The 26322-nt window shown below is 45.0% G+C and overlaps 1 protein-coding gene across 3 annotated transcripts in view; it reads right to left on the minus strand.

Annotated features, from left to right (window-relative positions):
• The window catches only part of lmna (lamin A), a 62205-nt gene extending 38528 nt beyond the window's left edge, over window positions 1–23677 (minus strand). The window contains exons 1-2 of one of the 3 annotated variants that reach the window (XM_061717406.1): window positions 23554–23677; window positions 7644–8028 (exon numbers count right to left, since the gene is read on the minus strand). In XM_061717406.1, the coding sequence (XP_061573390.1) occupies window positions 7644–7984 (341 nt within the window). In that variant the 5' untranslated portion in view covers window positions 7985–8028; window positions 23554–23677. Of the gene's footprint in view, window positions 1–7643; window positions 8029–11304; window positions 11423–13721; window positions 13740–23553 lie in introns of those variants that run through there. The other 2 variants (XM_061717408.1, XM_061717405.1) reach the window with 2 other exon arrangements.
• Window positions 23678–26322: the final 2645 nt, after the last annotated feature.

The raw sequence follows: 26322 nt of genomic DNA on the forward strand, positions 1-26322 counted from the left end.
ATTAGCAGTTATGAGTAACTCTGATGTTTGGGTGCCTGATCAGTCGTCCTAAACCGGATCGGTTCCTCTGGATTCAACTTTGACGTCCAAACGAAAAAAAAACACACCAATCAATCAGAGAAATGAACGCCTGATGCGACGAAGCAATAAAAATATCCATAACTTCTGCGGTGGAGCAGAACCACCGGTGAACAACTGGAGCCGTCTTGGTTGTTCTGAATGCACCGCTTTGATTGGCCCGGTACGTTCTGTACCGGTGGACTGCACGGCGTCAAGTCCAGATTGATGTCCAAATGAAAAGAAAACGGAGCGATAAAATATCCAGAACTCCTGCTTGGTCGTTCTGAATGATCCACTACGATTGGCCCGGTATGTTATGTACCAGTGGCCCGGTACGTTCTGTACCGGTGGACTTCACATCCGCCACAAAAGCGTCAAATCCAGTTTGATGTCCAAAGGAAAAAAAAAAAAACACCAGTCAATCAGAGAAATTAACCATGTGATGTGACGGAGCGATAAAATATCCAGAACGGCTGCTTGGTTGTTCTGAATGCGCCGCTACGATTGGCCCGGTATGTTATGTACCGGTGGACTTCACATCTGCCACGATGGTATCAAATTCATTTTGATGTCCAAAGGGAAAAAAAACCCACCAGTATATCAGAGAATTAAGCATGTGATGTGACGGAGCGATAACATTTTCAGAACTGATGCTCGGTTGTTCCGAATGATCCGCTACGATTGGCCCGGTACGTTCTGTACCGGTGGACTTCACATCTGCCACGACGGCGTCAAATCCAGTTTGTTGTCCAAATGAAAACAAAACGGAGCGATAAAATATCCAGAACTCCTGCTTGGTTTTTCTGAATGCACCGCTACAATTGGCCTGGTATGTTATGTACCAGTGGCCCGGTACGTTCTGTACCGGTGGACACAGATTTGAACGTGAAATCCAGTGTCAAGCTCGGCTGGTGAACATTTCAAACTAAGAGGCTCTTTAAGGTTTCCTCCCCCCTCAAGGGGAGTTTTTACCTGCCAGTGTTTATGTTATGTTTATGTAATAATTGCTCGGGGGTCATGTTCTGGTCTCTGGAAAGATCATCGAGACAATTTATCTTGTAATAGATTCTATATAAATAAAATTGAATTGATTCTCTTTGAACATCTCGTCCGTCTCTTGTGTTGTTTCTGCTGAGTCGTGAAGTCCCGTGGGGCCTGATGACGGGGACGAGTTGTGTTTTACGACCGGATCTGCTCTGCCGTCTCTCGAAGGGAAAATGTTCAGCTTTACGTTTAATGAGATTAATGCAGCTGGAGCTTTTTGTTCCAGACGACTCCACCGAGCCGCTAGCTGTTCACTGCTGCGTCCCTGCAGACGGGAAACCCAGCGCAGCATCTCGCAGCCGGTCAGACGTCCCTCACCGCCGCCTCGGGAGAGGAAGAGGAGGGTTAACTGATCAGAGGCCGCCGCAGGCTTCCTCTTCTCCATTTTAGGAAGAAACTTTTACGAGCGACACTTTATCTCAACAGAGCCGACATGAATGAATCCTCTCCTCCTCTGATGTGTAAACTTGTTGCCACGGAGACGGAAACTTCCCCGGAGTTAAACATAAACGCTCCACTCATCGAAACTCAAGCGGTGACTAATCTCCGACCACCTCAGACGTCTGCTTTTATTTATTCTTCCCCCCCGTGCTACTTTTAAATTTGACTTGTGTAGAATATTAATGGAACATATTGATCATTATTTATTAACTAGGGCCCGAGCACTGACAGTGCGAAGGCCCTATTGTATCTGTAGGAATTTTTTTTTTTCTCGTTTTTTTTATTTTTCCCGACGAAATGAGGGCCTTTTTACCCCCCTAAACGTGCCCCAAAAGGCACCAAATTTTGCACCCAAGCCAGGCCTGGCGAAAAATGTGATATTTAATGGTTTGCATTAATGGGAGTGGCAAAATGGCTCAACAGCGCCCCCTAGAAAACTTCGTGCCTCAAGCCCCACAATACGGTTTGACGTACATGCACGAAAATCGGTACACACCTGTGTCATGTCGCAACTTAGAGAAAAGTCTCTTGGCGTCATGGCCGAAACCGAACAGGAAGTCGGCCATTTTGAATTAATCGTGTCATTTTGGCGAAATGTATGCCATTTCTTCAGCCGCTTCAGAGCCCGAACCGTAACGTGCACCCAGGTGTGTTATACATCAAAATGTGCATCTCCATCCTGCGACGACGTGCATTACTTTTCTCCGTCAAAAGCATTACCGTGGCGATGATACATGCCAAAAAGCGCGACCACCTTCATCTGATTGGTCCATATTTGATAGTTCCTACTTTCCGCCATAACGTTTGAATGGTTTGATATTGAGAGTCGTGGGTGATGTCATCCGCTAAATGTCCAGACCTGAAGAATCTACATGCAAATCATACAAGCTTCCACTGCAGCCTGAACGTGCACAAGGGTGCGAGGGCCCGTTCATCGCTGCTTGCAGCTTTAATTATTCTTATTATATTGGGGGGAAAAAACTCAAAAAGAACAAACAAAACCAAAGAAAAGCCGGACATGTTCAACCGCCACGCTCGTATTTCACACCCGAGGAACTCGTTCCACCAGGCTCCAGGAAAGGCCACGCCCACCCGGGGCCACGCCCCCTAACTGCACCTACAGGTGAGTCAAAGCCCCGCCCAGGACCCGGCGCAGCAGCCGGGGCTCGGCTGTTTACCTTCGGCTGAGTTTGAGTGCGAGACGAGGGCGTTGGCCGCCGGCCGCTCAGCAGCAACCCAACGCCACGAGGGCAAGAGATAAACTCTCATTTTGAGGGTTTATGGGAGCCGAGGACGCTGCACCGCTGATGAGGTTTTTGAACCCTGAAGTTTATTTAAAAGAATTAGTTCCTCGAATGTTTCTGAAATCTCTCCTGGAACCGTAAACGGAGAGAGCTGGACGTTGGTCCCGTAGGATTCTGATGCCGCACTGGAGCCACCAGGAACTGACTCCGCCCCTTCCAAAAGTGGGCGTGGCAGATAAGCCCGGCAGTCGGATGCAGTCCCAGCTCATGTTTACCCACAATGCCACTGTGTATTAGTTCCTGCTAGACCCAACCTCGTTTCCATAGCAACATCTGAGACAACAGCAGACAGAAAACCCGAAAATCAAACCCATTAGACTCCAGAGACCCCGGTCCGTGCAGGTCGGAGCTAAACGGTCAGAGCCACGACCTGCTGGGCCTGAACGGGCCCTCAGGCTCGGGTCGGCCGTCACACTGCAAGAATTCGTTTCAAGGAAAATTAGATGTTTTTGTAGCATTTTGGTTACATTTGCAAATTTATTTTAGATTTTACTTTTTAAAAAAAGATAATTTTTAAACCAGATTTAGGATAATTAGACCCATTTCTTGACTTTGACGTTCCAGTTCCTCCCAGACCTGAACCAAGAGCTGTCAGAGTCCAGGAAGCTCCACATAAAACGACCGGGGGGGGGGGGGGGTTTCGTGTCCGGCGGCAGATTAGATCTTTATTGTCATTGTTTTGTAAAAACAAAAATTAAAAGTTCCATCAGTCAGTGCTAAAAAACACACACACACACACACACACACACACACACACTTTTTACGGCTCGGTACCGTTGACCCGAGACAACCAGCTAGCTGCTCTTCAGACGACAGAAATCCACTTTCTGTTTCTCTTCCTGTGCCATAAAACCTCCTCGGGGCTCGTTACGAGGAAGCTAATCAGCTCCAGCACACGTCAGATTCACTCCGACTCGTAGTGGGAAGTTTACAATCCACATTCCCCACATGAACACGCACACACGCCTGCCGGTTGTGCGTTTCCCACCCCTCCCAGAAACATGTGTTCCTCCCAGCAGCAGCCGGGGAACAGAGGAGTGTTTCAAGGCCGCCGGCGCTGAGCGGCAGCGGTTCTGCTGCCGACCCGTGGAGCCCACCTGTCCACGGGACTAGGCCTGTGTTGAAAAGATCGATTTTCCGATTCTAAATCAATTCTCATATTAATTCCTAAAGATTGATCATGTCTAAAGATCCGATTTTTTTTCATCATTACATTACAACGTTTGTATTTTTTTGTTTTTTGCCCAAAAAAGGAATGTTTTGTTGGACACAAGAATAACTAGTGCATTGTTTTTGCCTTTAAATATGTTTAAAGGTATAAAAACATTAAAGTTTTCAGTTATAATTGCATAAATTGTCTATATTTCATTACTTTATATACTGTCTTGGGGTTACATTTGCATAAAATGCTAAAAACCAAATTCTCCTAAATGGGTAAAACTAAAAGCGACCCACTCAATGTTTCTGAAAGCAGTTCTATCAGCATTCTGGGAGGTGATTGGTCCTTACAGCATCATTAGCTGCCAATACTTGCTGTTGAATCTCAATATAATACTAGAATTAATATGTTGCATAACATCATATAAATCATGCAACAGCTCAAAAAACTGTTTTAATAACACTAACCCAAATCCATATCGGATCAAATCAAATCCTGATGATCGATTTGGAATTGTAAGATTCGGAATCTAATCGATTCTTGACATTTGAATCGATCCCCAGCCCTATCCGGGGCATCAGGTTAGCGGGAACCAGAGACTCGTACCAACAAACGCGGCGTGAGACGTGGCAGGTGTTAATGAAGCTTGGCTTCCAGTCAGCTCTGGTCCAGAGGCCTCAGAGAGAAAACCTCTGAGTCACCACTCGTCACTCTGGGATCTCCACGGCAACCAAACACCAAACACCCAGATGAAACCAGGCCCAGCGGTTCTCTTCCACTACACGCCTCAGAGGAGCCGCTTCCTTCGGAAAAACACCGGGCGGCAGCACAGAAGCAGGCGGGGAGTGGCAGGACGACGAGGCAAACGCGGCAGCGGTGCCACGCCCGAGCCGCTGCCCGAGCCGCTGCCCTCACCCACCTGGATCTGACACCGCGAGGAAAAGCCCCAGAATGCACAGCTGCAGGACATGAAAGAGCCACAATGAAAGACTTCCTGACTTCCACGCCGCCTCGCAGCTCAGCGCCAGCTGGAAAGTACATCCAAAGTTAGACTTGTAGTCCAGACCGCCTAAACCGAGACCAAGACCAGAGAGAATCAAGACAAAAGACTAGTTCAGCTCCAGACAGAGACCAAAAACAAACCTAGTAATTTCCTGATCCTGCGTGATTGTAGAACATCAGCTCCATCCTGGTTCAGCTAGTTTCCATATGAGGTTTTATTCAACTGCAGCACAATAACACAGAGAAGTGGATGATGATGTTGAACTCACTATAAATGTTTCCATCCATCAGCTGAGATCAGATATGTGTGGCGACTGCACTACCGCTATTTCTACACTATTGGAGGATTGACACGACTACTAACTAGTCCCAAAGTATCTAGCAGAATAACCAGCTCCAACACCCCCCTCCACCTCAGAAAAGGAAGGAATAGTAAATGTTACTGATTTAAATTGGACTTAATTATAGATACAATTAATAACTTGAATGTTGCGCCTGATCAGTCGTCCTGAACCGGACCGGTTCCTCTAGATTCAACTTTGACGTCCAAAAAACACATCAATCAGAGAAATGAAGCATGTGATGTGACAGAATGATCAAATATCCAGAACTGCTGCTTGGTTGTTCTGAATGCGCCGCTACGATTGGCCCGGTACGTTCTGTACCAGTGGCCCGGTACGTTCTGTACCAGTGGCCCGGTACGTTTTGTACCAGTGGCCCGGTACGTTTTGTACCAGTGGCCACGGACGTGAAAGTGAGCGGTGTCCATTTGTTCAAATCCAGTTTCAAGCTCGGCTGGTGAACATTTCAAACTAAGATGCTTTTTAAGGTTTCTTTCTATGTTATGTTTATGTAATAATTGCTCGGGGGTCATGTTTTGGTCTCTGGAAAGATCCTAGAGACAACTTATGTTCTAATAGATGCTATATAAATAACATTGAATTGAATTTATTTCTCTGTCACCTCGGTGTGCAACGGCATCTCGATCATCTGAGTCCGAGACCTGGAGAGACCGAGACAAGTCCAAGACCAAAAAAAAGTGTCTTGAGACCAAGACCGGTCTTGAAAACTACAAGTCTATCAAAAGTGCATGTAATTTAGTTTTTACACTGACACAAGTGGCCCTTTTTGATGATTTTAAAAAGGAATCTTTGACAAAACTGCAACGGAAACTCCTTGTTTGCTTCTTCTTTTTCTTCCCCTGATGGGGTTTATCTTCACATCAGAGGCAACCTGAAGTACCTGAAGTTAAAGCTACCAACTCAGAGCTACAGTTAGCACTTGGGGTGCGGGGCTTAACGCTAGCCCAGCCAGGTTTGCCGTGCAAATACGTCTAAAAGTATGCGGATGGTTTGAATCAGTAATGACAACAATTCCAGCGAGGGTGCAGAAACGTCTAAATATAAACCTCACAACACTCCGACTCCACTTGAGAAAGATGCCGGCAGATTCCCAGGAAGTTTATCTGCAGATATCCACCTGCGAACCGAAACCTTATCAACATTCCTTGGCTGAGAGCTGAGATTCCAGCGTCTGGCTGCAAAAACACCTGCAGCGCCGCCGTCTAACGATAACGACCATCCTGCGACTCCTGGAGGCGGAGCTGAAGCACAGCAGAGAGGGACGGAGGGGGAGGGGCCTGCGAGCTGCATGTATTTAACAAAGTCTCCAGGTGCCGGTTCTTTTGAAAAGAAGAGGCCGTTCCCTCAAAGTGTTAAAAGTTTCATCACCGACTGATAAGCCAACTCAAGCTCCAGGAACGCCGCAGACAGCATCGTCAGCTCCAAGTCCACATTCCTCTTAGACAGTTACGACACTGTCCCGCCCCCGCCGGGTGCTGCCGGGTCGACTCCAGTCACTCCCAACTCTCTGTCTCCCTTTATCTCTAAAAGTGTCTCAAAGGCCGAATGTCCTCTGAAGTGCAGCCGGACGAGGAAACGTGAAGCAACTTCAGTGAAAGTAAAGTAAATAAATAACCACCGCATCAGGAAGTCAAAATGTTGGAAATTTCACAAGACAGAAAGATAAGAGTTTGGCCCAGACAGGGTCCAGAACCGGTCAAGACCTGGTCAAGACCTGGTCAAGACCCGGTCCACATCTGCAGTTCTCTTAGGCCCACATTTGGTTTTGATTGAAAGCAGTGACTCGTCTTGACTGTGACCAAACTTGGTCGTCGTTCAACAGGAGGTGGACCAGTCCTTCATTCTCTTTGGGCCTTTGGACTTAAGCTTTGGACCTGGGTCTTTGGACCAAGCCTGGGCCTGTGGACTTAAAGGGGACCTGTTATGAAAAACATGTTTTCTCTTGCTTTAACATATATAAAGTGGTCTCCCCTCAGCCTGCCAACTCAGAGAAGGAGGAAAGCAACCAAATTGCTGTATCACATGCCAACATTAGTTTATAAAAGTCACAGAATATCAAGGTTTGGTAGGGTTCATGACCTTTGGGACACGCCCGTCCCACGTCCGGCCCCCACTGCACTCGCCAGTCCCATAACTGACCCGTAAGTACCACAGGTGGCCCAGATCAGACCCGAATCAGTAACCGCGGGTTAAACATGTAATTCCGACCAAACAGGAGCCACTTCCTGCCGCCCCCTGCTGTTGTGATGTCACGGTGGAAGCCCCTCCTACCTGGCCTTGAGCTCCTGGTGCTCCTCGCGGACCTTGGCGAGCTCCAGCTGCAGGCGCGCCCGCTCCTTGGCCACCTGGTCCAGGGTCTTGCGGGCGTCGGCCAGCTCCGTCTCGTAGGCGACCTTCATGCCGGACAGGTCGCGGGTGACCGACGACTCGGACTCGGTGATGCGCAGCCGCAGCCCGGCGTTCTCCGACTCCAGCGAGCGAACCTTGTCGATGTAGACGGCCAGCCGGTCGTTGAGGTTGCACAGGTCCTCCTTCTCCTGCAGCCGCGTGATGCGGGCCGGCGAGACGACCGAGGAGCCGCGGCTGCTGCGTTTATGGCTGGGGGTTTCCATGGCGACGGTGGCTCAGCGAAAGGTGTGGACGGGTGATTCAGTGGCTGTGGGGGCGGAGATGGAGACAGAAATCAAGAGATGGAAACAATAACGATAAATTAAAATAAATAGAATAGATAAGAATGAATAATTAATAAAAATGAATAAAATAAATGAAAATGAATTACATAATAAAGATTTTATAAAAAATAAAAAATAAATAACTAATTAGAATAAATAATGAAATAAATTAAATGAATAAAAATAAATTAAATAATGAAAAATGAAATAAATAAAAACAATTAAATGAATAAAAACAAATTAAATAATGAAAAAATTAAATTAAATAAATAATAGAAATAAATAAAATAAAATAAAAATAAATAAATAATACAATTATAAATAATAATACGCTGTTGGTGGCGATAAAAACATTAATAGAAAATAGGGATAAAACCAGTTCTTAGACACACGTGGATGAAAACTTGAGAAATGTGTCAAAAACTTCTGGTTGCCGACAAAACACTTGCAAGATGGTTCAAAAACAACAAACTAAAATAAAAAACTGTCCCCGGTGAGTCGACGTCATCACGACTCCACTGCACTGCCATCATTTATCGATACGAGCGCTACACACGCTCACTTCTGATTGGTTGGTGGCTAGCAGCAGTTTCGTCTGGGTCCGTTGGTACCACCCAAACGGGTCGAGCTCAGAAACGATGCAGTTCCTCTACTGACCACTGGGGGTCAGTAGGAGAGGAAGACCAGCAACTTCTGAGCTCTGAAGACTTGATGGAGCATCTTAGGACCTTCAAAGACCTACGGTCACATGACCTCCCATGATGCTCCCTGGTAGGCAACGGTGGATCCATACCCCTTTTCCACCGAAACAGGACTGGTTCTGGGCCAGTGCTGAGTTTGGAACCGGGCTTTCTGTTTCCACTGACAAAGAACTGGTTCCGGGCCAGAAAAAGCGGTCCAAGGTGGTCCGTATTAGAGCAAATACGTTGTTGTTGCTTAAATTTTCACACCAATGCAAATGCTGCGACGTAACTGACGTTTGCAGTGACGTAACGACGTGGCTCCACTTAGCACCCGAGCTGTGGAAAAACAAACCGGTTCTCAGCTGGTTCCCAGTTGAACGAGTTGTGAACCAGAACCAGCTCTGGTCCAGAACCAGCCCTGGAACCGGTTTGGTGGAAAAAGGGTACCAGATGAAGTCTTTGGAGGCCAGACAGGCTCCTCCTCTTCCATTTAAAACAGTAAAGTTGATCTAATAACTAACGTCAGTCTATTCTCAGGTTCTGAACCGACGTTCAGGAGTTTCATTATGAGTCCAGGTGCTTTCGTTTTGAGGAGTTTGAGAGCAAACAACAACAAGGCCTGCAGGTGATAGTAAATGTTACGCTCAGGTGGCCGTGTGACATTAAATCACAACAATAGTGTGAACAGGAGTTTGCGCAAGATGGCAGATAGTATTACGGTATGCATCTCCCTGCCGGATCAGTTCTGAGGAACTGATCTCAGTTCTGAGTAAATGATCCGGGAGATAAACTCGCCCACACCTCCGCCGGATCCTGAACCTCCGGATCATCGGCCTCCAGCCGGAGATCCTTTACCAACCGCAACTTTAGCACACGTCTTCCTCTTTAAACTGGATTTTAATCCAACTTTGATTCAGAAATAGAGAAAAACCCTCCTTATTGGTGTTCCCGCTGCTCCAACCCGCCCTGGTCTCTCCCAGCTCCCTCCGTCGCTCAACAAGACTTCCCCCGAACCTCCGCCACCTCGCAGGGCTTTTAGACTATAATTAGCCTTAAAACACGCAGCCGTAACCAGGACAGCAAAGTAAATAAACACATCTTCCTCCTCCTCCTCCTGCAGCGCCACTAATCTCCAGAGTTTTTGCTTAAATGGAGAAAAGGAACCAGGAAAGCTGCTAATTGGCTCGACTCCTGAGACCGAAGCTCCGCCGCCATCCCTTTACCCACAAACACTTGCTGCTGCAAACAGCATAGAATACCAGCGATGATTCGGAGTGTAAACAAACGCTCCGGGATGCTCTGGGGGGCCGAGAGCGCATCATCATAATAATAATAATAATAATAATAATAATAATAATACTACATTTTCATCATTACATTACAACTTTTTTTTTTTTTTTTTTTTTTTATGCCCAAAAGAATGAATGTTTCGTTGGACACGAGCATAACTGGTGCCATGTTTTTGCCTTTAAATATGTTTAAAAGGTATGAAAATGTAAGTTTATATTTCATTACTTTATATGCTGTCTTGGGGTTACATTTGGATAAAATGCTAAAAACCAAATTCTCAAAAACAAAAAACCGAAATAGACCGAAAATGGAAAAAATAAAAGCGATTTCATCCGTCTCTGTTTCCTCCCTGGATCTGTTTGATAATTCTGCCCCACACGATGTTTCTGAAAGCAGTTCTATCAGCATTCTGGGAGGTGATTGATCCTTACAGCATCATTAGCTGCCAATACTTACTGTTGAATTTCAATATAATACTAGTATTCATATGTTGCATAACTACACAGTCGTATCATTCATGCAAGAGCTAAAAAAATAGTTTTAATAACACTAACCCAAATCAATATCGGAATCGAATCAAATCGTGATAAATCGATTGTGAATGTTAAGAATCGGAATCGATTCTTGACATTTGAATCGATCCCCAGCCGTAATTAATACGTTGTATAACTACAGCCATATAAATCATGCAACAGCTCAAAAAAATAGTTTTAATAACACTAACCCAAATCGATATCGGAATCGAATCAAATCCTGATAATCGATTCTGAATCTTAAGAATCGACCGAAAAGCCCACTTGGCCCCGGGAGGTGGGCGGACCCGGCAAACTCTGCCACCCAACCCCTTCATCACCCGTTCACAAGCACGCACACGAACGCCCATGTGTGCACACGCCCACACACACACACACACACACACACACACACACACACACTAACACACACACACACACACACACTAACACACACACACCAGCACCCGCTGACGAACTTTGGATAAATGAAGCTCCCTCTCTTCTCCGGTAAGAGCATAAAAATCAAAGTCCACATCAAAAAGGAGGGAGGGAGGGGAGGAGGAGAAAAGATAAATAAAAAAACTGGCTCAGAGCTGACTGAACAAGTTAAACGAGCAGCCAACGCGCACGGAAAACCGCTCGGTCAGGGAAGCAGCAGCAGGAATGTCAGAATGAAGGGACCAGAGAGGAAAAGAGAGAAGGAGAGAGAGAGAGCAGGACCTTTCTAGAAGTCTGCCCCGGGGAAGTGAGAGGGTGAGGGAGTGAGACGTACCCCAGAGGGAAGCAGATCCGTGCAGCAGCAGCAGTCTATGGAGGTGGGTGTGTGATCGCACACCTTTGGCTTGAGCCCTGAACTGGAAGAGCCGCCGCTGCTGCACATGTATGTAGGAGGGGGGGCGGGCCGTGAGGAAGAGGAGGGTGGAGCCGTGAGGAGGAGTCTGGCTGACAGGGAGCGCTGTGTCAACGGGTCTGCCCCCCCTCCACGTTATCGCTGCAGACAGCACTCTTTCCCCGCTGCAATGAATATGCAGCGGCTCCGACCAGCTACCTCAGAAACAGTTTTTCTTTCTCTCCCGTACTGCACTACTTTTTATTTTTCATTCCAACGCATATACTATTTATATTTTGTAATTATATATTTTGTACTTTTTTTTTTACCCTTTCCCTGCATGTGTGTTGTACAGAAGATTATTAGGGCCAGGCAGGAGAAATATAAAATATTTTAGAGGAAGATTTTTTTTTTTATTATGCACTTCAAGAAAAAAGTCGAAATGTCAAGAATAATGTTTAAGTACAATTTTGAGAAAAAAGTCGAAATTTCGAGAATAAAGTTGAAATGTATTTCAACTTTATTCTCGAAATTTCGACTTTTTTCCCGAAATTGTATTTCAACATTAATCTAAAAATTTCGACATTATTCACGAAATTGTATTTTAAACATTATTCTGGATATTTCGACTTTTTTCTCAAAATTGTATTTCAACATTAATCTCGACATTTCAACTTTTTTCTCGAAGTGCACAATAAAAAAAAAATCTTCCCCTCTCAAATATTTTTTCTCCTTCATGGCCCTAATACTCCTCCATAGTGTTGAGTTTATTGCTGCTGCACGAAGAGAAAATTTCCCCATTGAGGGAGAAATAAAGGACAATTTAATCTCTAATCTAATCTAATACCAGCGAGTCCCAGGTGGGGCAAAGTGCCCAGACATGACCATCACACCTCGGTCCTCTCTGGGTCACAACCCAACGAGACAAAAAATTAAAATGCATTTAATCGCAATTTACTTTTGCACTTCAGACAGTGCGGAACGTTTCTCATTGCACGAGTTCCCGGTATAAGTTACCCATAATACTGATGCACAGTACTCAACATGAGAAAGACAACAATGGAAACCCAAACCAATGTTCAGTTTTCACTTTTCTGGAATGTACTTGAAAGTGCTGTTTTTTAAATTTTACTAAACAAAAACAAATGTGTTTAAGACATAGAAAGTTTACAAAAAGTCCTGAAAAAGCTTGAATATAGTTAACTTGAATTTAAATGTGTGCCTTGTGGACAATGCAATCATATTCCTATTATTCATATTTCACTTTATGTTAACACTGTTATCAAAATAAACACAATTTTGTTGTTTAAGCTCATTTATGTGTCAATTCAATGATTCAGTCATATACCAAAATCCATATAAATTGAAAAATGTTGCTTCTCGTGTCAAATATTGATATGCGATTAATTATTAACAAAGCCTCTAATTAATTAGATACATTTTTTAATTGAGTGAAACCACTAATATAAATACATTTTGAAAAAGGTGAATTTCTCTTTTAGTCTTGCAAAAAAAAAAAAAAAAAACATCTGCTATTTAACAAACTGCTGCTCTTTATTGTCTCCAATCGGACTGCACATAATTCTTTCTACTGTATATATGTATATCTTTTTAGCAAAGCATTTTATCCCTAAACAATGCTGTTTTTTTGTTGTTTTTTCCCCTAGTTGCTGTTTTTATTGTTTATTCTCTTTTCTGCCATGACTTGACGTTTTATCCTTTTTATCTCTTATCTTGATTTTATTATTATTTCCGTTTCCTTTTAATTATCAGACTGTAGCACTTTGAGATTCTCAGTAATGTAAAGTGCATTATAAATAAAATGTATTATTATTATTATAGTCTCAGCATAATTTACTACTTTACTGTATTGTACATTCAATTCAATTTTATTTATAAAGCGTCTATTACAACAGAAGTTGTCTCTAGGATCTTTCCAGAGACCCAGAACATGACCCCCGAACAATTATTACATAAACATAACAAAACAATGGTAAAAACTCCCCTAGTGGGAGAAAAACCTTAGGCCAAACAGTGGCAAGGATATAGCATATCTTTCATACTGTACACTTTCATAGTTGTTTACAAAACTGCTGCTCACTTTGCACACAGTGTACCTCATTATTTTTTACGACTCTACATTCCTCACATTCTGCTTCTTTGCACTTGTGGTTAGATACTAACTGCATTTCATGTCTCAGTACGTGTCTCTGTGCAATGACAATAAAGTTGAATCTAAAAAAAAAAGTTGAATCTAAGAAAACGAAACAAAAAGAAACCAGGCCAAGCCGGCAGCGGTGACCTTGACATCCACAAACACGTGCAAAGGTAAACAACTCATGCAAGTCTTGTTCGACCACCTCGTAGCGGTTCTCTGGCACCAGCCGACCCGCCAGGGTCCAAGTCCGGCACATCCGTCCTCAGACCTGAGGCGTCGTCCTCCGAGCGAATGTCTGAAATATTCCCACAAGTCATCTCCAAAGTCCAAAAGTCTGAGTCTGAAACTGGCGAAGGGCTTATATTTATTTGGTCGGGGTGGAGTTAATGGAGTCACAGGTCCAATCAAGTTCTGAAGCAGAGGAAAAAGACGTTTTCTGTGTGTGTTTAGTCCTCACCATGGAAATGGAAGCAGGTCCATTCATGTGTGTGTGTGTGTGTGTGTGTGTGTTTGTATGTGTGTAAGTACGAGTCGTGGTTAAACGAGGGCCCGGACGGCACCTCTGGTTTTGGGCGCGGGGCAGGGCCCGCAGGCTGAGGGAGGATCCTGGTTCTGGTGTGAATTTCCAGCTGAGTCACTGGATGGAACCGCAGGCTGTCTAGTAAGAACTGGACAACTCCCTCGTGACACCAGAGGTTTCTCATTGCACAGCGACGTGCTGTAAAGAGGAGGACCCAACAGCCCTGGCAGCCGGCGGGGACACGCCCACCTTTTTTCCCATTTGAAGGTTATCCATTTTACCTTGCCTGGCTTAGCTTTTTTCAAGTGTCGCTATCAAACCAACATCCGAAACAAGGGCTAGCAGTGTTGAAACGAAAGCTAGCGGGGCCGAAACGAGGACTGGAAACGAGGGCTAGCAGGGTCGGAACGAAGGCTAGCAGAGGCTAAACGAGGGCTAGCAGAGGCGAAACGAGGGCTAGCAGGAGGCGAAACGAGGACTGGAAACGAGGGCTAGCAGGGTCGGAACGAAGGCTAGCAGAAGCGAAACGAGGACTAGCAGGAGGCGAAACGAGGACTAGCAGGAGGCGAAACGAGGACTAGCAGGAGGTGAAACGATGGCTAGCAGGAGGCGAAACGAGGACTGGAAACGAGGGCTAACAGAGGCAAAAACGAGGGCTAGCAGAGGCGAAACGAGGGCTAGCAGGAGGCGAAACGATGGCTAGCAGGAGGCGAAACGATGGCTAGCAGGAGGCGAAACGAGGACTGGAAACGAGGGCTAGCAGAGGCAAAAACGAAGACTAGCAGGGTCAAAATCGAGGGCTAGCAGGGCCAAAACGAGAGCTAGAAGATGCCGAAACGAGGACTGGAAACGAGGGCTAACAGAGGCAAAAACGAGGACTTGCAGAGCCGGAACGAGGGCTAGCAGACGTCGGAACGAGGGCTAGCACACGCCGGAACGAGGGCTAGCAGACGCCGGAACGAGGGCTAACAGGGTCGGAACGAGGGCTAGCAGGGGTCGGAACGAGGGCTAGCAGGGGTCGGAACGAGGGCTAGCAGGGGTCGGAACGAGGGCTAGCAGGGGTCGGAACGAGGGCTAGCAGAGGCGAGATGAGGTCTAGCAGAGGCGAGACGAGGGCTAGCAGAGGCGAGACGAGGGCTAGCAGGGTCGGAACGAGGGCTAGCAGGGTCGGAACGAGGGTTAGCAGACGCCGGAACGAGGGCTAGCCGAGGTCGGAATGAGGGCTAGCAGGGCCGAAGCGAGGACGGGAAACGAGGGCTAACAGAGGCAAAAACGAGGACTTGCAGAGCCGGAACGAGGGCTAGCAGACGTCCGAACGAGGGCTAGCAGACGCCGGAACGAGGGCTAGCAGACGTCCGAACGAGGGCTAGCAGACGCCGGAACGAGGGCTAACAGGGTCGGAACGAGGGCTAACAGGGTCGGAACGAGGGCTAACAGGGTCGGAACGAGGGCTAACAGGGTCGGAACGAGGGCTAACAGGGTCGGAACGAGGGCTAGCAGGGGTCGGAACAAGGGCTAGCAGGGGTCGGAACGAGGGCTAGCAGGGTCGGAACGAGGGCTAGCAGGGGTCGGAACGAGGGCTAGCAGAGGCGAGACGAGGGCTAGCAGAGGCGAGACGAGGGCTAGCAGAGGCGAGACGAGGGCTAGCAGAGGCGAGACGAGGGCTAGCAGAGGCGAGACGAGGGCTAGCAGAGGCGAGACGAGGGCTAGCAGAGGCGAGACGAGGGCTAGCAGAGGCGAGACGAGGGCTAGCAGAGGCGAGACGAGGGCTAGCAGAGGCGAGACGAGGGCTAGCAGGGTCGGAACGAGGGCTAGCAGGGCCAGAACGAGGGCTAGCAGACGCCGGAACGAGGGCTAGCAGACGCCGGAACGAGGGCTAGCAGACGCCGGAACGAGGGCTAGCAGGAGCCGGAACGAGGGCTAGCAGACGCCGGAACGAGGGCTAGCAGGAGCCGGAACGAGGGCTAGCAGACGCCGGAACGAGGGCTAACAGACGCCCGAACGAGGGCTAGCTGACGCCGAAACGACGGCTAGCAAAGGCAAAACGTGAGTTAGCAGAGCCCTGATTGGCTGCAGGTCCCAGCAGGCCCGGGTCTCCAGGGATCCCCAAGTTTATCCACTCTGGGCTCCGGGTCCTTCAGCCGATCCAAGGCTGAAACGACCCGTTTAACCAGATTAACAGCACAAAACGTTGTGTCCTTGAGATGTAAAGATCGGATTAACCTTTCCCCAAACAGCATAACACGATTAATGTTGTTATTACAACAAACGAGATAACAGGATGTTGCGTAACTCCCCCGAGCCGACGGAGTCCAGCTGGAGGCGACATCACCTGCAGCTCCGGCTCCTCCCCCGACCTGCGACCTCGGACCGTTGTTCCTGCATCAGAAACGTTTACGGATCACGTGTCCGAACTCGGAAGTCTTGTTTATTTAGATGTGCAGATGTCCGTCATCTTAAAACCACCTGAAGCTCAGGTGCTGCAGCTCCAGCAACATGATCATGATCAGTACACGGAAGTATTATAAACTCCTCTGATCCCTCAAACAGAACATTTTATTGTAAACGGAGGGAAACAAAAGTAGCAGCAGAGACGAAACGAGGACTAGCAGAGCTGAAACTAGGGCTAGTGCCCTAACTCTGGGGGTCTCATTTATGTCGGCGGTCCAATATCCGTCATCTGAAACTCAGGTGCTGCAGCTCCGGCAACATGATCATTACATGGAAATATAAACTCCCTCAAACAGAACATTTTATCATAAACAGAAGTGTTTAACTGAATTAAATCATGTTTCTTAAATACACCTGTTGCCCCCCCAAAGCTTTGACCGTGCAGCTTCTTCTGCGTCTGTTTCAGCATCAGTCCGGCTTCCTGTCCCAGAGACTTCAAACGTCTCTGCCAGCTTCTGTTTTGCTTAGCATGCTAATCGAATTACAGCCGAGCAGGACGCTCGTTATTTAACACGATGAAGGAAATGATGGGAAATGATGGGAAGCACGAGGTGCCATCGGACATGAAGGTCGTAGATGGGTCCAAGCAGATAATCCGCGTCTCATTACATCAATCAGCGGCGTGAGAGGAAGGGAGCGTTTACGGAGGGAGTCAGAGGCCACATCCTCAACTACTCGACCGTGGCAGAGTTCAAAACCACATTTCTGGGGCTTCAAATGTTTATCGAAGTAGCTCACACTCATAAGGAGTCTTCAGAAAACCAGTGGGTGATGATGTCACAGGGGGCGTGTCTAGCAACAAAACGCCAAACGGCTCAACGTCAACAACCTCCCACTTGGGGCAACTGGTAGGGCTGGGCGATATATCGAGATTTTAATATATATCGATATATTTTCAAACGCAATATGGTACGAGACAATATAATTTATATCGATTATTAAAAAAAAAATAATAAATCTTTTTTTTTGTCAACCTCAGTGGAAAAGTCTGCCTGTTACTGTCTACAATGTAGACTCTACATTGTATTAATTGCACAGTGTATTTTAATTCAATTGTTATGCAGGAAAGGGATATTTGTTTTATTTTATTCAACAAGCATTTTTATTCTATATATGCAGGCAGTTTATTTTTATTTCATTTGTTTTATACATTTTGATATTGTGCAGACCTCTGTTAATAAAGGAACCTGTGTGACATTTGGCACGAGGCTTAGTATTAAAACTGACTGTTTTTTTAAGGGTTTGCCTCAGAAAAAATGAAGCTAACAGAGATGCTATGCTATAATGCTTTGGGGGAAACCCCAATTATGGCACAGAAAAAATATCGATATATATTGAGTATCGCCATTCAGCTAGAAAATATCGAGATATGACTTTTGGTCCATATCGCCCAGCCCTAGCGACTGGACGCACAAGTTAAAATAAGCATCTGCTCTTTTTTCTCCATCAAGAACTCCTGATGTTGCTGTGAATAGCTGTACAAGCTACCCATGATGCTTTGCAGCTTCCAAAATGACCATAACGTTAAATGAAACAGGTACCTCAGGGACGATCCGGGCTAATTTCAGCTGAAGTCGGAACAATTGAGTTCCAGCATCACTGTTTCTGGGTCGAGGACTTCCAGGAACTAAGCATTTCAAGATAAATGTTATGTAACATTCAAGGAGAAAAAACAGGCTTCAAAAACCTGAGTGACATCACAGGGATGTTGTCCAGTTCTTCTTATACAGTATGATCTGAACCAGTGGAAACTTCATAAAATAAGTCTTGAAATGAGGTTGAATCATCATGAGCCCACTGAACGCTGAATGTGCGAACACGGCGAGAAATATCACACCAGGGGCCTGTACTACGAAGCGGGATTTGGGGTTAGCGAGGTAACTTCAGGTTTAACCCTGGGTTTTCAGGACTACGACGGTGGTTCACTTCTTAGCGGGGCACATCGCCATGGTAACTTATGCTGAACCGCTAACCTGCTCCGGAGCAGGTTATGTTCGAGATACAGATCGCCGGGTGTAAAAGCACCGCCCACTGACCAATCAGCTCTCTTGGAAAATGACATGCCCTTTCGAAGAGAAGCTTGGTGAAGTGGAGCTTGGTGCGCGGATCGTGAGAGGATCCCTCCGAAGAGAACGCGTATTCAGGGACCACCAAAACCCCTTTGCTTTCCCTGATGAGTACCTATGAACGATCCAAAAAAAAAGGAAAAAAAGAAAAAAGAGGTGGAGGAGAAAATAAAAAATAAATCAATCAATGAATAAATAAAACAAATCATCACCCAAAATCCGATGTACAGTCAATCCAAAACTAATACCAATTAAATAAATAAATCAAGAAGAAATGAAAAAGAAGATGCATTTGTAAGGGGATAGCAAAAAAGGGATTTTCAATTTCGTCCCTCGAACATTCTGAGAAGTCACTTTAAAATACTAAATACCCCCCTCCTGAAAAAATAATAAAAAAAATAAAAAAAATAAAAAAAACCCAATTCTTTGGTACAGCATCAGCACAAGTTATCGGTCAACAACAATAGTTATAGAACCAATATATACAGGACTGTCTCAGAAAATTAGAATATTGTGATTTTCTGTAATGCAAACACAAAAACAAAAAAAATGTCATACATTTTGGATTCATTACAAATCAACTGAAATATTGCAAGCCTTTTATTATTTTAATATTGCTGATCATGGTTTACAGTTTAAGATTAAGATTCCCAGAATATTCAAATATATGTTTATATCCCTATGAATTTACGCATTTATACAGTCAGCGATCTTTTGCCAGCTGTCTTTCCTGCATTTTGCAGCTGCAACTGTGTTGCTTTTTGCCTGTATTATATGCCTATACTCATCATATTTCCGTAAAATTATAGTTTGCTCTTCGCTACTGAAATAAGCGGCTCTGACAGCGGACTTCTCCATGCTTGCGATTGGTCATGCGCTGAAAACACTGCCCCTTTTATGTGCACGCGCTCATATCCAGATTGGAGAAACCTGGGTTGATATACCGAGTTGATAACCACCGTCGTGTGACCGCTTAGCGTGATTGCAATTGTCCCGCTTAGTGAATCTGGATAAGGAAAAGATATCCTGGATATGTTGAACTTGCTTCGTAGTACAGGCCCCTGGTCTACATCTGTAATGCTCGTCCTCCGGATTCACACGCGGTGACCGGAGGCCCATAAATCCACCGAGGCCGACAGCAGAGGTGAAGATACGGGGATGCAAATGCTCCTGTGGTCTGATACTGGCTGGTACCGGCGGCTGGAGAGGACACCAGGAGGGAACCTCTACCTGCACCCGCAGGGGCCTGGATGGCTGACATTTTCAGCTTTTTGTTCTCACCCATCAGTAGACTTGTAGTCAAGACCACCTAAACCGAGACCAGAGAGCATCAAGACCAGGACTAGTTCAGCTCAAGAGCAAAGAGAAACCTAGAGTTGTAGAACATCAGCTCCATCCTGGTTCAGCTAGTTTCCATATGAGCTTGTTTTCAACTGCAGCTCAATAACACAGAGAAGTGGATGATGATGTTGAACTCACTATAAATGTTTTCATCCATCAGCTGAGATCAGATACGTGTGGCGACTGCACTACCGCTATTTCTACACTATTGGAGGATTGACTCCAGTGCTTTTAAGGATTGACACGACTACTAACTAGTCCCAAAGTTCTCTAACAGAATAACCAGCTCCAACACCCCCCTCCACCTCAGAAAAGTCATGAATAGTAAATGTTACTGATTTAAATTGGACTTAATTTGGAGATGAAACCTGAATTTGAAATATTAAAGATCAAAATTGCATTATAGTAATCAGATTACACCGTATATCAGCATCACTGAAATGGACCTGATGCTTAATCAACCACGATATGCAAATATTATTCATATATTTATTCAAACAAGGCCGTTATAAACGCAAAACTGTAATTAAATACAGACACACATGCAGATGCATCAAAAAAAATTAGTTTACAAAACTGTACATTAACAAGAGGAAGAACTGCTGATCCCCAGATTCACCTTGGTGCAACGACATCTCAATTATCCGAGAAACAAGACCAAGAACACAAAGAAGTAGTTCAAGACCTACAAATCTACCCATCAGGGGTGGAATCCCAGCTGGATTTAATATCTGCAGTACAGCTTCTCTCTCTCTCTCTTTTTTGCTGCACGTAAACCTTTGTGGTGCAGAAACACCAGGTTGTTTATTCCCCCGCAGATGTGAAGCTGGGTGTCGGACATAAAACACATAAACACTGGGGTGTGTGTTTTATCCTGCAGCGTGCTCGCCTCGTGATGCAGGCTGCAGCCGCGCCTCTCTGGCGCCCCCTGCCGGGGTTCTGTCAATCCATGCTACCCGTCCAGAACTGCTACTTTGTGGTTCTGCACAGTCCATTTTCAAAGTTTGATTGCCACGCCCATAATTTTATGCATCCCAAGAAGATATATATTTATATCAAGCCAGCAGAGATAATTTTAGATGCTTCCCGTGCCCTGAATGCATTAAGTGACGGGAGCATTATTTGATAGTATGTTACTAGACTATCAAATTATGCTACCCCTGAAATATTGATTAAAAATTGATAAATTGGGGGTGTAAGGATGCTGCTTCATCCTACAGTGGCAGTGAGGTGATTAGTAATCTTATCTGAATGCATTAAGTGACGGGAGCATCATTTGATAGGACGTTACTGGACTATCAAATTATGCTACCCCTGAAATATTGATGTAAAATTGATAATATGGGATTTTGAGTATTTGATCCTTCAAAATACATTACCCTTGACATGAATTGCATTACACTTTGAACATTATACGATAAAGAGAAAAACAATTCTATCGCTTTATTTGATATCGATTCATTCATTCCCCTTTATTTAACCAGGCAGGTCATTAAGAACACATTCTTATTTAAAATGACGGCCTGGCAAGCGACAAGGACCAATTGGGGGAAAAGGACGTGGGCTAGGGAGTAAAACACAGTAAAATTGTAGCTCTACAAAAGGTAGAAAACCATTAGGTAGCTTCTTTTTTTTTAACAATATTTTTATTAATTTTTCACTTTTACAAGTTAAGAATGTATACGTAGTATGATCCACAGAAATAACAACCAAAACAGGCAAACAAATAAACAGAACAAAAAAAAAAAAAAAAAAACACCAGCTCAGATCCATATAAATAATACCCTGGGTTACAATAAAAATGTATAGTATGACCGAGACATCAGGCTCTACATAGTTCAAGTAGGGCTCCCAAACTTTATAGAATTGGTCTGTTTTAGAATGTAATACACATGTAAGGTACTCTAATGGCACCAGATCAAACACCACTCTTTGCCAGCCTTTAACAGTTGGTACTTTTTCATTGATCCACTGCAATAAAATATTCTTCCTTGCTGCGTAAATCAGAATACAATACAGCCTCCGATTATATTTTGATATTAAGTGTTGCCTTGGGACGCCCAATACAAGAGATACGGGGTCCATCTCCAGTTTTAAACCCAATATCCTTTCTATTTCAGAAAGCACATCAGACCAATACACCTGCAGTTTACGACATGACCAAAAACAATGAGTAAGGGTACCAATTTCTATCTTGCATTTAAGGCACATGGGTGAGAGAGTAGGATTGAAATTATGTCTACGGTTGGGGGATATGTGCATTCTGTGTATAATTTTGAACTGTATTGCTTGGGTGCAATTGATTTAACATCTCTCCAGACATCCTTCCATTCTTCATCATCAATTATGATGTTTAGCTCCTTCTCCCATGTGCCTTTAAGCTTGTCCAGCCCAACCGGGGGTGTGAAACACAGAGCTTTATAAAACAGGCTTACAGATACCCGTCTTCCTGTTAAAAATAATAATTTCTCAATAGGAGAGCTTTTATGGTTCTCAACCAAGGCAGTACTGTGCAAGATATAGTGCCTTATCTGTAAATAACGAAAGAAGTCATGTGGAGAGAATATCTCTCCATCATTTGTTCAAATGTCATAACCATATTATCAGAGAGTACAGGCCTGTCTCAGAAAATTAGAATATTGTGATAAAGTCCTTTATTTTCTGTAATGCAAAAATGTCATACATTCTGGATTCATTACAAATCAACTGAAATATTGCAAGCCTTTTATTATTTGAATATTGCTGATCATGGTTTACAGCTTAAGAAAACTCAAATATCCTATCTCAAAAAATTAGAATATTCTGGGAATCTTAATTTTAAACTGTAAACCATAATCAGCAATATTAAAATAATAAAAGGCTTGCAATATTTCAGTTGATTTGTAATGAATACAGAATGTATGACCTTTTTGTTTTTTTTATTGCATTACATAAAAAAAAGAACTTTATCACAATATTCTAATTTTATGTTTTATGTTTTATGTTTATTAAGGATCCCCATTAGCCGACGCACAAACGCCAGGCTAGTCTTCCTGGGGTCCTATTTAAAAAGTACAATATAAACAACAATACACAATAACATACAATTCCAGTTACAAAACACAGATCCAATTGCAATTAAAAAGAAAAGAAAAGAAGAAAAAGAAAAGAAAAAAATCACAGTTCCCAAAATGATAACATAACACTATTAACTCTCCAATCTAAAAAATGACTTAACATGTTTTTTAAATGATTTCTTGTTTGGAATGCTCCTAATATTTAAAAGGAAGTGTTCCATGATGAAATTGCTCTATATACAACAGTGTTTTTCATTGAATTAGTTCTTGAATTTTAATTTTAATTTTCTGAGAAAGTCCTGTGAGTCCCTCAGTCTATGAACACCATTATCACCCCAACATCCACTATCCCAGGCTGGACAGGGAGCATTTTTCGACAGCAGAAATCGACAGAACACCGGCCAGACCAGACGGCCTCTCTGGCGCCCCCTGCCGGCCGGACGGCCGCATCGCCCCCGGGTCCCATGCAGCCGCGCAGCGAGGACGCGCGGCGCCATCCTCCGGCAGGGAAACTCTTCACTGTCGGGTCAGAGAGTTCATGAACCGCCTCACCTCCCCCCCACACCCAAGCCCCGAGCCCCCCGGGGTCCCGGTTCCTACCTCCAGCTCTCCAGTCCTCCAGTCCTCCGTCAGCGGCTCCAGGCGCGTCTCTTCCTCCGAGCTCATCACCGGCTCCTGCGGCCGCCGTGTTTTTATTAACAATGCTGCTGCAGCTCCAGCCCAGCCGAACCGAGCCAGCCAGCTGCCACCTGCCTTGATTAGGCTGCCCGAGCGCGCCCCCTGGCGGCCAGAGCGCGCACGGCTCCCCCGCAAGGTCACCCGGTCAAAGCAGGTGGAGACAATAAACCTGGAGAGGAGAAGAAATCACTCGGTTTAGAGGCAAATAAAGAAAATACTGCACCAGCTTTGATTGTACCACCTTTATTTATCTGGTGAATATCAATCAAATCAATCAAATTTAAAGGGGACCTATTATGGCATCTAATACATATTTTAAACAGGCCTTCAATGTCTTTAAAACAAGCTTTTGATTGTTTTTGCTAAATAAATTAGAAATTCAGCCTCTGAGCCATGTCTTTATCTTCCCATTCTCTAACCTCACTATCTATGCCGGATTCTGAGTGGGCGATAATGAGGCACTGTGCTGATTGGCTGCCTGAATGACGCGAAAAACTACGAAAGCTACGAAAAAATGGCTGGTTACGGTCCACAAAATCACACAAAAATCACACAAAAATCACACAAAATCAAATCAAATCACACAAAATCACATCAAATCACATTAAAATCATACCAAATCACATTAAAACCACACTTAATCACATCAAATCACACAAACACATCAAATCACACAAAATCAAATCAAATCACACAAAAACCACACCACATCAAATCACATTAAATCACATAAAAGAATACATTAATGCATACCTTTTGGTCTTGGGTGGAAAAGATATTTTCATTATAAATGATGTTTTTTCTGGTCTTTTTTAACCTTCTTTTTTTAAAGGGGACCTATTATGGCATCTAATACATATTTTAAACAGGCCTTGAATGTCTTAAAAACAAGCTTTTGATTGTTTTTGCTAAATAAATTAGACATTCAGCCTCTGATCCATGTCTTTATCATCCCATTCTCTCACCTCATTATCTATGCAGGATTCTGAGTGGGCGATAATGAGGCATGTGCTGATTGGCTGCCTGAATGACGCGATACACCGCTACGAAAAAATGGCAGAAGCTCCGGCCGGCGGAGTTAGTTGTGGGCGTGGTTTCACACATCGGAGGCCAACCGATCTAAATCGCATTTTGGTTACGTAACAACGGGAGCAGAATCTGAACGGCTCGTAGAAGCCACATCACACTGGACGGCTGGAGTTGGCAGGCTGAGGGGAGACCACTTTATATATGTTAAAGCAAGCGAAAATTTGTTTTTCCTTATAGGTCCCCTGTAAATCCTGGTCTCCGAGGAACTGGAACAAACACTTTATTAGGTTTATTAGGTTGATTTCAGCCGGATGGAGAAACTACTGGTGGCTGCTGCAGAAGATGGAAGATGACGTCATTATTATCTGAGCAGGGTGTAAATTCAAGCTGATAAATAACATCACTGGATAGACCATCTGTGATGTCATCTGTGATGTCATCTGTGATGTCACCCGTCTCCTGGGACACGCCCAGTTCCTGTCAATCAAAGTTAGGCCTCTTGGCTCCTTTGGACCATCCATGTCCTTGTTCTACAGTTTTTGTCGCTTTGTGGTCTTTCTGGTCCCGTCTTTCTAGACCCGCCTTTCTGGCCCCGTCCTTGTGGCCCCGTCTTTCTGGCCCCGCCCCCAGGAGTCAAAGGAGGCCGGCGCCCTTTTGAAGCTGGCCCCTAATGGTCAGATTAGGAACTGCAGCCATCCCCACTTCCTGGATCGTGTCAAACCAGCCAATCAAGAGTGGCCCCTCGGTCTCCCGCCACCTGCCAGACTTGTTTGTTTTGCTCTCTGTCTATGTTGGGGGACGACCCGGGTGTGATGTCACAGAGGGTTTGTCCAGTTCTTTTTATACAGTCTGAGGAGACGTAAATAATGGATTCGCTGTAAGAAAATGTGATTCCACTTGACAGATGAGACACCTGCCATCACATCTCAGATGCAAAAGCTTACAAAGAGGGAAAGAACCGAGGCGGCGGCTTCGCTCCGGCCCCCCCGGAGGGCCCCGGGAGGCTGCTCCGACTCCACCGCCTCCACTTAGCCGGTGATGGATACGCTGACCTGCGCCGGGCTGCACATGAATTGATAATTTAATTACAGCGGCAGCCGGGGAGCATCGCACAACAGTTCCTCAAGGCAGCGCTAGCAGCACGAGCGCCATTATCAAGCCGCGCAGATGGCCCGGTTGAACGGTGCCGTCAGTTTAATTCCCAAATCCACACTAAATACAAACAAAAAGCGCAAATCTGCAACAATTAGCTGCTGGAGCTTCTCTGCAGAGCTCTTCCTGGACGCGCTTATCGTTGCATAACAGCTGAACATGAATGCTGCACGACCCGTGTTGGCGAGCTGTAAACGGTTTTGTTTGGATTCTTAATGTTCATAAATGACGGAGGCATCGCCTCCCTGAGAAAAGTGACAAACCGACACTGGCACTCGGACCTCGGGGCACAATGGGTCACTCATCTTAGACATGATTGCATAATCCAGCAAATAAACACATGTTGGTAAAAAGAAATGTGCAAAATCGACAAACCAACAACAATAAATAAGAGCAGTAGGGCTTCTAACACTGGCCATCCCATAATCTACAATATTTCAGATGAAGTAGGAAACTACAGAATCTTGATGAGTGGGTGGAAGTAGAAAGCAAAAGTCTCTTTTATGTAAT

Source organism: Cololabis saira, chromosome 3, assembly GCF_033807715.1.
Source record: "Cololabis saira isolate AMF1-May2022 chromosome 3, fColSai1.1, whole genome shotgun sequence".
Classification (NCBI taxonomy): domain Eukaryota; kingdom Metazoa; phylum Chordata; class Actinopteri; order Beloniformes; family Belonidae; genus Cololabis; species Cololabis saira.